This window comes from Anser brachyrhynchus (genome assembly GCF_964034855.1).
Source record: "Anser brachyrhynchus genome assembly, chromosome: 1".
Taxonomy (NCBI): Eukaryota; Metazoa; Chordata; class Aves; order Anseriformes; family Anatidae; genus Anser; species Anser brachyrhynchus.
This window is the reverse complement of record NC_137694.1, coordinates 44,668,886-44,680,816: the sequence shown is the minus strand read 5'-3', so window position 1 is coordinate 44,680,816 and position 11,931 is coordinate 44,668,886. Positions and strand designations below refer to the sequence as shown.

Here is an 11,931-nt window from a genome sequence, read left to right as displayed (position 1 = left end):
ACATGGTTCATGAAATACCTCTCAGGGAGACATGCCTGGGGCTAGATTGAGGGGGCAAATGTCAGAAACATTGCCAAAGACACCTAATCTTTCCCAGGAGGCTGGCTGCAAATATACAGTAGAGGTCAACAAACTGTAGAGGACACAATGGTTTTTGATCGTTATTCTTGTGTGCAGAAACTTTCATAAAGGGGAAATGTTCCCAGCCACTACCCCAGAAAATTCTGGCATTTCCACAGGAGAGAGAGAGAAATGGCAAAGTACAGGATATGGAATATTGTCAGGCTCTGGTATGAAATCCCATTCTTTTCAGGACAGGTAATAAACAGCACATGGGTGGTATTCTAGTATAGATGATACCTGCTGCTAATATTACCTGATTGATTCACTTGAATGCTTAGAATGAAAATACACCAAATCTAAAATTCTAAATATATAATCAGAGTTTAATAACATCATCGATTTATTTTCTGGATTATGAATTACACCCTCCCCCACCCCTCCCTTCCCCTCCCCTTCACCTCTGTCCCAAAGCTTGTTGACCTGTCAGAACTAAAATAAACAAAGCAACCAGAAAAGATCACTTATAGAGAAAGAATTAACCTGATGGACACGTGGCCTAATTTATTATGGGAGAAGGCAAAATACCAGACTCCTGTAGTTAGACCAGTGGTTCAGTCCAGAATTTCCAGTTCTTCTTTTCTGGTTGCCCTAGAGCATTCATTTGAGTGGTTTGTGGCACAGTTAATATTTGCAGAGCACTCCCAGTGTTAACAGTGCTACACAGTATCAACACTAGATAATGATTTTGGCAAACTATCATTTGCCAATCAGTGGAACAAGGGACAGACCAGTTCGGAGAAAATACGAACCAACTTTCACCCCAGAACACAAAAATCAGAACCTTTGAGAAGAGATTTGAAAAAAGTTCCGTTAACTTCTTTTTGGTTTGTTTTCGGCTTAATTTCCCTGCAGAGCCACCCTCCAGGTTTCCTTGTTCCAGGTGGGGAGGGATGTAAAGTACTGAAATAACCACCAGCGAGATTAGCTGCCCTTGCCAGCTGTCAAGCTCCCCCCCAAGCCCTTAGGAAATACCAGAAATTCTCACAAGCTTTCCCAGGTCCAAGATTTCTAAACCAAAGTAGCATTGGAGAAGTCTCTTAATGTCAAGTGATGGTCCAACCTGAGCGGCCAACTTGATGGTTCACCCCACCACTATCAAGACAGCGTAGTGCCTTGAGGCCCAAACTCCACAGAGAGATGCTGGTACAGAGAGTTTATATGCAAAAAGGAATTGGGGGTGTTCCCATCAAAACATGAAACCCTGCTGGCAAGGCTTGAAGTGACGTTCCGGCGTCTTCCATTCATGAAGATAAGGTGACTGGGCGATACGGGGGGCCTTGGGGGAACACAATACACACAGGATTTTCCTCTCTCTCGCTCTCTCTCGCTCTCTCTCTCTCCCTCATTCATACGGCCTCGACCCGCGTAAACCGCTTCCAAAAACGCAGCCTGAAAAGTTGTAGAAAACAAACAGAACGGAAACAAACTCCCCTCCCTCCCACCCCACGACCTGAATATTCACGAGAAGAGAAACACCAATTTATACAAAAACGCAATAAAAAAGAAATATTTACAAATGAAAGGAACGCCTTCTTGGTGGCCGCTGTCAGAGGCGTCTGACAAGCTGCCGTGTGTTCTGGATTGCAGATCGCTCTGGTAATTTGTTTGGTTTCTTTTTTTTTTTTCTTTTTTTTTTTTCTCCTTTTTGTCCTTGTAATGAGAGAAGAGGGAAAGAATAAGAAGTTCCCTTACCCCAAAGTTTAAGGGGTGGTATTACAAAGACTCTCCCCCTCTTCCCTCTTCAATTTCCTCAGTGAAATCTAAGAAAATGTTCCCCTCACCAATCCTGCCCACCTTCTCCTCACACTCTTTGACTTTACAGGCAAATCCCACCCTCCCCCCACCCCAGCTTTAAAAAATAAATAAAATAAATAGGTAAATAAATAAAAGGCCTTCTGTTGGCTTAAAAAGAGAAAGATAAAATCAACCAGGGTGCGGTGACAAATGCGAGAGAGGTGGCTATCAGCTCCAAGAAATGTGGCTTATAAAGGGGCTGCCATCGCCATTCAGAGTCAGTCCCCTGGAATGTCCCCACGTCCTTAGCGCAGGGCTCTCTTGACCCTCCCCCTGGTGAGCCGTGGTAATTGTGACATTGGGACAGACCCAGGAGAAACAGGAGGGACTTTGCCACATCTCTCGGGATGGGACAGCTTGGCCCATGCCCCCACCTCAGGAAAAAGAAGACATATGAAGGGGGAGTTCAACTTCTCACTCCTACCATTGCTCCCTTTCCTTTAGTTTAACTTGCATCTAAAATGATACAATGGAAAGAAAAAATCACTCTTATCGATACTAGATGCACCAGGAAAGCTGTCACTACAACTGCAGGGATGGGAAACCCTAGGCTATTCCAGCTTTGCACTTGTGCTAGTATCTCTCTTGCACACAGAGGCACACGTACATGTACACACACATCTCAGCCTTGCACGTCTTGTCTTCAGCCCTCAGCACAAGTTTCTGTGCTCTCTGGCATTTATTCAAGCACACCCCTTGCCAGGAAGACAAGCCATGTACTTCCCTTGTACATTCAATAGTAAATATACATATGTATTTCCCATGGGTGTGCACACCCTCTTCCCACTTCCACATGTCCAAGAAGGCATCAAAACAGTCCACCAGCACCACCGCCACCACATGCACCCTTTCATGGTGTTTTTTTTTTCTCTCTCCAGCACCATGCCAGCATTGGCAGAGGGCAACCTGTTCCTTTTGTTCCATCCTGCTGGCCAAGGGTAGGGAGGGCAGAAGGATGAAAACCTTTCTTGTCCTGCTCTCCTTGCTGAAAGGACATGCCAAAACAAGGTTGGTGTCCCCTGAAGTGACAGTGACAAAACTCCCCACCTTTCCCTACTCTTTAGCTCTGTTCCACTGTTTGTTATCCAGACACCTTATAGGATTGTGGGTTTATTTTGCTTTCTCCACAGACATTTCAAGTATAAGATTATTGTATATACTCGCGTATAGGCTAACCCATATGATATACTGCTCCCACCCTTGAAATAAGCCACAACTAGTGAGCAATTCATAGCTAACAACTCAGCTCTGCACTCCTTTCTCCAAACTCCTTTCATTTCAGTGCAAACCTGCATCCTCTGTCAGAGCTCCCAGAAGCCTCCCTGACTCCAGGGTTGCTTTTCCAGACTCAGACCCCACTTCCTTTCCAACTGTCCCAATGGTCTGTCACAGATTCAGTGGCTGTAATAGCCATAGTGAAACCACTAACCAGACCTGCAGACAAATCTTCTCTCCCTCCCCCCACACCCCCAGCAAACAATTCAAAATTTTAGAGTAAAATTTCTCAGCATATACGCAAATATATATATATATATTTCAGCCCTAAACCCCCATAGTCTTCACAAAATAATGTAACGAGAACCTCAGTATACCTAACATATAAGTGCATCATCAAGTTAATCATGTTTTTCCCCCTTCACTTTCTCCACATCTTCAAACATTACTCTTTTCTAGGCAGTTTTAGGAAGAGTTGCCTGAGCAAGCATATGTTCCTGCATGTCCATTACACTGCTTCTGCTGTCTCCTCCTGCCACACACGTTTGTGCGTGCACATGCCTTTCTCTGCTGGGAGTCAGCAAAAGTGAAATACTAGAGTCACTGCTGCTCCCCCTCGCCCCACCCCTTCCCTGTCTTTTTCTCCCCCTCCTGAAATCACGAGCGAGGATATCCAACTCTGACGTCACTGTAAAGTGCAATGGCCAGGAATGGAGGAGAATGGGAGGAGCGAGAACATGGAAAAAGAGATAAAAGGGGAGGGGTGGGAAAGAGGAGGAGGAAGAGGGGAAACCAAAGAGGTGGCACTTGTCACCAGTGCTGCACTACTCAGAACTCCAGTATCCCACAAACTAAGGACGACCAGGGAGAGTAGCCAATGGGAGTGATCCCACCCCACCCTCCCATGCTCCACATCCACCCCCAGTCCCTCCCCGCGCTCTTCCCCTCTCACTCAAACGTCAGACTCAATACTGGAGAGTTTCTCATAAACATGCCCGTTGCTGGAGCCATTGAAAGCCCTGGGGTTTTTGTTGTTAGGCACACAGGGGTTGGACTGGTTCCCTATACAGATGTCCTTCTGGAAACGGGCTGGCACAGCCCCATGAAGGGCTGAGACCACCGGCTTGTTGGTGGTGACGATGGCTCGGAAGTCTGGCCTGGCTTTGGGCCCTCCTGCCACCACAGGCTGCCTGAAGAAATAAGATTTGCTGCCGTGGAGCAAGCATTGGTCATCCCCAAAAGTGGGGATGAAAGGGTTTTGGGTGACCCGGTCAGGGTAGAGCGACTTGCTGAGCATGTATCCCCCGCTGCTGCCGGGGTTGTTGTGGTGGTGGTAGCTGGTGGCGGGCACTGAGGACTTGTTGTTGGCAAAGGTGGTCTCACTGGCTGGCATCTCAAACATGTGGGCGTAGGGGCTCCCCTCCAAAAAGCGGCCCTTGTCCTTGAGGCTGACGCTGCGAGGGGCCAGGGCTGAGTCATCCTTCTGCAGGTCCACAAAGGTGTCGTAGGAGTGCTGCCGGCGGAGCTTGTTGCGGTTCTTCTTCTGCACCTTGGAGGCAGAATTGGAAGGGCTCTGAGGATATTTGGAGGAGGAGGTGGCACTGGTGGCCACGGGCACAGGGGCAGGTGGCTGGTCCAGCTCTTGGAGTGAGTTGTCCTCACTGATGTCATACAGGTTGCCCGCTTTCTTGCAGGCCTCACACCGGATGCAAGCCTGGCGGGTGGAGTTCTGCCCCACCACTGACGGTGTGTAGTTGTGCACCTTAGAAGGGCAACCACGGCAGAAATTAGTCCCAGGCCGGTCCTCCCAGTCTAGGTTGGTCAGGTTCTTCTCCCACGGCGCCGGGACCCCACTTACAACACCATGCTTGTGCTCATTGCTTCCGCCGAACTCACCCGAGCCATGCTTATGGTGGGCCCTGTTTGTGCAGGATCCACCCCCTCCTCCTCCTGTGTCACGCTTAAACTCATCTCCCCGCTCCTTGTAGATATCCGTTAGGTCCACGTGTTCCCAGTGCGGTGAATTTTCCTTGGTTCGAAACTGATCCAGGTAGAAGTCCCGTAGCCCTTCCTTGTCCCTGAAGTAGCGCTTGTGGTCAGGCGAGCGGGGTGGACGCCGGCGGTAGGCCAACTCTATCTCATCGAACTCCCGCCGGGACTTGGCAGAGGCTGGACGTTTCTTCAGGCTGTCCTTGTACTGCTGCTTCCGCCGCTTGGCTGCGTTGCCTTCGATGTTGCCATAGGTGACTGTGTGAGTGGAAATGTCAGAGACATCCGAGCGGATCAGGTCATCGTGGGCTCCACTGCCCCCGTAGCGGTCACTCTTGAAGGAGAACTTGCCATAGAGGTCACCCAGCTGGCTGTGCTTGGCAGGGGGTAACCCCAGGTCCAATGGCTTCTTCCCAATGGACCGCGACTGGGCATTGAAGGGTGGGTTGTCACAGTCATACAGCCCATCGATGGAGCTGGTGCTGCCAATGCTATGGGGGCGGTGGTGGTGATGGTAGTGGTCCTGATATACATTGCTGTCCTTCAGCTGGAGGTTGCCAAAGGTCCTCTCTACCTCACTAATATAGTCACTAAAGAGATTCTCTTCACAGGGGGGGTTGTTGTAGGACTTGCAGTCTGAGTGTGTGAAGCTGCGGCGGTGCTCAGAGATATCGTAAACCGATGACTCACGACGGATAAAGTCCAGGGCACTCTGAGGCGAGCCATTGACCCCTGACAGGTTGGCCATGTTCTTGGCTGTCCGAAGCAGGCGGAGGATGTTGGAATGGGTGTTGTTCATAGTCGCCGTGGGGGAGTTCATTGCTGACTGGCGTTCCTCAATGGCCACACCATGGATGCAGCTGTAGATACCCTGAAATGAGAGAAAGCATGAAGGTGAGTGGCCCTGCTATGAATACACAAAAGGGGTTTGGGCTCAGAAGCACCCTGTGCATATACAGCACATTTCTGTAGTGTACACCTGTCAGCCTTCCATCATGAAACACACTCAAATGAAATGAAACTAGATCAGTTCCACTAACCCTAGCTGCCCTGCCTCTCTTTCTTGCCCCTCACATTTTTTTTCTTTTTCCTCCACTTACCTTCCTCTCCTTTGCTTCATGTCATATCTGTAGGATGTAGCAATAACTGCTAGCATCGTAAGAGTTACTCAGATTTAGTAGGTGTAACACAGAATTGCAAATGGGGGAAAATAATATCCTTGGGAATGAAAGCACCTAGACAAAGGATTCTGTGTAGACAAGAGGAAGAAGGTCTATTTTGCCCCTTGAAATTCATCTGGGCATCAGTGAATCAACAAGACAAGAGCTATCTTAAAAAGGAAACAGCTTCATTTGTCATAAACTTAGCTACATTATTCACCAGTACAGATTAGAAAAGGAAACAGAGAAAGAGCAGAACTGCTGAACAGGTATTTGGTTCTTTTGCATCTGGTTGAGCAAGGTACAATAGAATTTTTAATTGCATTCTGTTAAATTTAACGGTGATAACAGCCTCCAAATTGACATCCCTGAAAGTGAAAGTTCTTGATTCAACCTTAAATCAGACAGCAGAAGTGCCTGATTCCTCCACCTTCCCCACTAGCTCACTTCATCCAAAAGATCACTTCATCCATGATAGGCGGTTTGCAAGGACTACCCCAAGGAGCAGAAGGAAAGGGGCTCATTTGTTACCTGGCCTACCAAACAGAGCCTGCTGATTAATGTCAATTGTGAAATGGACACCACCACATCATGTTACCATGGTTTCTCAGCAGCTAGCAGATGATTAATGCTTTTCGGACTTTTCACCAACCTGAGCCAAGTCTAACAGATAACCCCAGAATGAAAGGATCTGTATTCAGCTAAGGATCACCAAGCACAGTCCCACATCTCATTTCCAGACTAGAACAGGTTAAAAACTAATGGTATAGAAGAGAGATGTGTCCCTACATACAAAAGGCTTATCATTTCTCCTAAACAATATGTTATGCAGCAATTATATACTCCTAGTACAATCAAAGTTAGTTCTGCTACAACAGATACCGAGGTCAAACATGCTAAGACTTGACCTCACTTCAGAATGGATCAAGAGAACAGACCAGTGACAGAAAGAAGAAAAAGAAGCTCCAAATGGGATGCTGCTACCAACAGTAATAGCAGGAAGATGACACAGAAATTACTAGAATCTGCTTTAAATGTAAATAGTATCCCCTACGGCAGATTTGCATAGAGCAATTGCTAAGTTTATGTGGTCATCCTCGCTGGAAGGATTTTTGCATAGTTTAGCGCATGGCTTGTGGCTGGGGGCTTCTGGCTGCCCCTGATAGCACAGTTCTAGTTAACACAAGTTCAGGTGAACAGCTGTAATATAGGGGACAGTGAAAAACTCCTGAATTTCTAATCGTTATCCACTATTACTCGACCTATTGTCCCTAAATTTGGCCTGCTTACAACTCACATTGGAGGAGCAGACAATTACAGTTGACTTCTCTTTATATTGCATTTTCATTTCCATGTGAAATTTCCATTTCTGCTATTATAATGAGGCAGAGACCAGAAATGTCAGAGAAAAACAGTAAATACTTTTGCAACATTAACAGAGGAAAGACACCAGCCTTTACATTGCAGACCATCACTCTGTACCACCTGTGTGTTAGACAGCCTGGGTGGATTTCCCCATCTCCAGGACCTAGGACTGTCTGAATAAAGCCTGACCCTTTTCCCCTCTGCTAGCTAATGGCACTTACCCTGCTGATGGAGAAGACCACGCCAGGCTTGCCAGAGCAGACGCCCATGAAGCAGTGGCGGAATTGCCAGTAGAAGAGATGTTCACAGATGAAGGTGATGAGACTGAGGGCCATAGCTGCTCCCAGCATGTAGAAGACACCTGCCATGTTATCTATATCCAGCTGGCTGCTCATAACCTCATTCTTCTCGTTGTGACAAATGCCAGTGAGCCACAGTGCTTCCAGCTCCTCCATCTCCCCTGTAAAGACACAGAGATGGAAAGAAACAGGTTAACCCACCCTGCAATGGCTAAGGAGCTCAATCTGAGGTAGACTGAATACAAGAAGCTGATTTAAGGTAGTTTCTGGTGGCCATGCTCTTTTTCCACATTTGTTACATCTGTGAAATATCCCAACTGCTCTTCTGATAGGGGCAGGTGCAATTAGTCACTGGGAAGGCAACAGGATTTTTCCACAGTGATGTTAGGCACAAAAATCTGTGCTGCATGACACAGCTATCACTTGCCAAATGTCTGCAGTAGGACCCTGAATAAGTTGTCCACCAGATGACTGAAGACTTCCTCTCACAAACTTCCACTTTCATATTAGGTCAATGAAGGGAACATCAGTGACTGATAGTGGTAGACAGAAACGAGTCATTTCTAAATGAAGACATTGGCAGCTCAAAATTCAAAATGTTGATTTTTTACATCAAAATGACTGGTTTTGAATGTGTTTTCATCATATCCATAACTCACTAAAATGAGGTGCTATGTTCTCCAAAATATTTTTGCATTTTTACCTGGTTTTCTTCCCTTCAGTTTTGCCCATATTTGACACTTCCAAGCCCGCTGACCAATCAAAAATATTATTAATTTGTATCAGCTAGGAACAAATGTTCTGTAGTCTAATTTCATACCCCACTTACTCCCATTATGGTATTTCATGAGGAGAGAGAGAAGCACACACGAATACACATGCTCATACTGAGACATTCAGAAACAAACTAATTTTACAGGTCGGCAATTCTTTTCATGCTGCTAGGGAAGTTATTTCAACCTCCAGTCCAGTGTCAGGGAAAAAAAAGATCCATATATTTATATGGCATCATAGTACACTCTTAAAAGCTTTATGAAGACCCCATGTCTTTTTCTGAAATAATACATATTAGACAGTTTAGACACCCTATCTGTCAGGTGATCAATAGTCTGCTGAAGTATATAAAACCTATGTTCTTTACATACTTATTACACCATGTTATTTTCAGGTTTCAGGAAAAAAAAAAGAAATACTGGTATATAAAGTAACCTGTGAATTTTATTTATTAAAAAAGAACCCAGAAAGGTGTAATATGGAATGGAAAGGGAAAGCCAGGAAAATATTTACTAAAAAGAAATTCCTTACCGCATGAATAATTTTTAATAACAGCTCTTTCTCAGTAAATAATGAGATGAATGAGGTAACTATACTGTTCTGATTAAAAATTCATTCCAAAATGTTCTTCTGAGTCTCAAGATCTTCCTTCCTTGTTTGTTTGTTTGGTTAGTTGTTTTTTGAGATTTGGGGAAATCTGAGTTAACTTTTTCATCAAGAAATAATTAGTCTGTTATTTTCTAAACTCTGCTTGGCTTGGTCATGTCTAGAACTATGAAGCATGGGGCAACCATGGGAAGTCCAGTACCGTTTGTGGGTTTGGTCATAGCTAGCGAAAAATTCACAAAAGAAAACTTGTTTTCACAAGACACTCTTCTCACAAGATATTGTTCAAACACACATCAGAGCTGATTTTATGAAACCCCTAATGCTTTTGATAACATTCTGCATCAACAATATAAAAACAGGTGACTTCCTGCACATTTCTGGTGCAATGTCTCCACCAAGCCCTTGTTAATAATCTCCTGTTCTCAGCTCAGATCTGAAACACCAGCTCTAGGGAGACAGAATTTCTACTCCAAATATGCAGGGCTTGATATTTCTTAGGAAAACTGCAACTCCTCTTCTTCCTGTCACTTACCATCTCCAAAAAGCTGTAGAATGGCAAGATCAACCTGGCGCTTCCAGCCTGAGTCCTTTTGGATGGCAATGCCATAGCCAGTGGAGGCAAACACTTTCCCACTCCCAATCGTCACCAGCTTGCAGCCTTCATCTCTGCCAGCCATGTAGTTCAGCACTGCTGCATCATATATGAAAGCATCCAACTTCCTGCACAGGTACAAAAAACAAGAGATGTATAGCACAGAAAAGATAGTATCTATGAGTGCAAAGGTGTTCTCAGCTAATTAAGGCAAAATTAACCTCTTGTACATAGAGTACAATAGGCTGGCATCTTCACCTTCCTTACAGTTAACTCAGCTCTGAGGCTAGAATCTTTTTCCAGGTGAAGATAGATTATAAATGACAATTGCCTATTTCTCTCTGATTCTTTGATAATTGTCATTTCTGATCTGAAAGGAAATTTGGAAGACAAACATAGCACAAGATAAAGATGAATGAAGAAAAAGTCCAAGGGATCTATAGTCCTAAGAATAGCTTATATTTCCGTACTGCCTTTCATCTGAAAGGAACCTTAAATACTTTATAAAATTTATCAATATTAGATAGCAAAGTAGGGCTTGAAGTAAAGAAAAGATTTTCTCCAATTCAAAGTGCTGGAATCACTTAGCTGAGCAAAATATACTTTTTTTCAAATTAAATGTAGCCAGGACACCACGTTTAACTCCTCAGTTACTGTGAAAAGCTCTACCAGTTATTTACCAATGTCAAATGGCCGTGATAACAGCTGTATGGCTTACCATGCTAAGTAGCTCTTTTGTAAAGACTGTTCAGCTGAAAACCACAAATAAGTGTCTATTTCAACACAGAGAAATACCCTTTATAGTTTGGGATGGGCAGACAGCACACAGACTGATGAGAACCTTCCTTTCACCTCAACAAATTGATTTGGGAGTGGGGGATTAGGGGGTTGTATCTTTCATACAGCCAGAGACAGCCGATGAGTAAATCCTCCCACTAGACCTGAAATGAAGCTCTTTCTGGTAAAAGACCAAAGACCCTCCACCTCACACATTCTCACACCCACAATATCTTTTCAGTCCACCTCCTGAACATATATTTCCAGGATGGTGATTATCTCAGTTTAAGTGCATATCTGTAGGGAAGTTTGTCCAAGGGTGGATATGAAGCCAGGATGACATCTACCGCAAGTGACGAGCTTTATTTCATCTATATATTTCCAGGACAGAGCATATTTATTTCCTGGATGATGACTATACTGGCAAATGTACCTTCCCAGGATGGTATCCAAAAATGGTACAATCATTTATAATGGGCTGTGTGCCTCTGAACCTGGCAAACAGGTTTAGGAATATTCAGTCAATCTAGTAATTAAATTGGCTGAACATCTTCATTCGTGCTTTGGAATGAACTTTCTCATAACACTGTGACATGGGTGTAAGAGAGAATGTTTTTTTTCACTGGGGCTGGGTTCTGACAACCAAAATGGTCAGCTCTAAGAGGAGGCTTTTAATTAAAAGGGACAAAGGCTTACAAAGACTAATTGGGGTTTTAAGTTAGCTCCTCTACAGATTCACTGCTATTAAAATAGAGTGAGATGTTCGAAGATACTTTTTGCTAATGATTTTTCCCACATTTCCAAATTACCCAAGGAAATACTCCCTTTTTATATAGTTCCTTAATATTCAAACAACATTTTGGTTAGCTCTCGATACTATAATATTCCAGAGAGAAGGGCTACTTGCAAACTATTTGCTTCAAGCACACCTTCCATTACACTATATGAGCTAGTGACACACTGGAGTGGGATTAGTCTAAAGATTGTTTCAGCGTCCTGATTAAACATAATGTTTTTTATACACAGAAGGAGAGAAAATAAAGGAATTTCCAGATGACAACACAAATGCTCTGAAAACAACTTTGCCCACAGAGGTCTGTGAGCTTTTCCTGTTTATGCATAAGGGCCCATCAGCATGACAGAGCTTGCTGAATACAAGTGTGCTAATACACACAAGGCTAATATACACAAGGTACAGATCCTTTTTTTTTTCTTCTTCAAATGGTCTTGTAAG

At 44.5% G+C, this 11,931-nt stretch overlaps 1 protein-coding gene across 2 annotated transcripts in view; it reads right to left on the bottom strand.

Moving 5' to 3' along the window:
• Positions 1 to 516: 516 nt before the first annotated feature.
• GRIN2B (glutamate ionotropic receptor NMDA type subunit 2B) overlaps positions 517 to 11,931 on the bottom strand; it is a 200,250-nt gene continuing 188,835 nt past the window's right edge. For both annotated transcript variants that reach the window (XM_080557268.1, XM_080557267.1), the window contains exons 12-14: positions 9,861 to 10,048; positions 7,868 to 8,106; positions 517 to 5,992 (exon numbers count right to left, since the gene is read on the bottom strand). In XM_080557268.1, the coding sequence (XP_080413394.1) occupies positions 4,085 to 5,992; positions 7,868 to 8,106; positions 9,861 to 10,048 (2,335 nt within the window). In that variant the 3' untranslated portion in view covers positions 517 to 4,084. The remainder of the gene's footprint in view (positions 5,993 to 7,867; positions 8,107 to 9,860; positions 10,049 to 11,931) is intronic.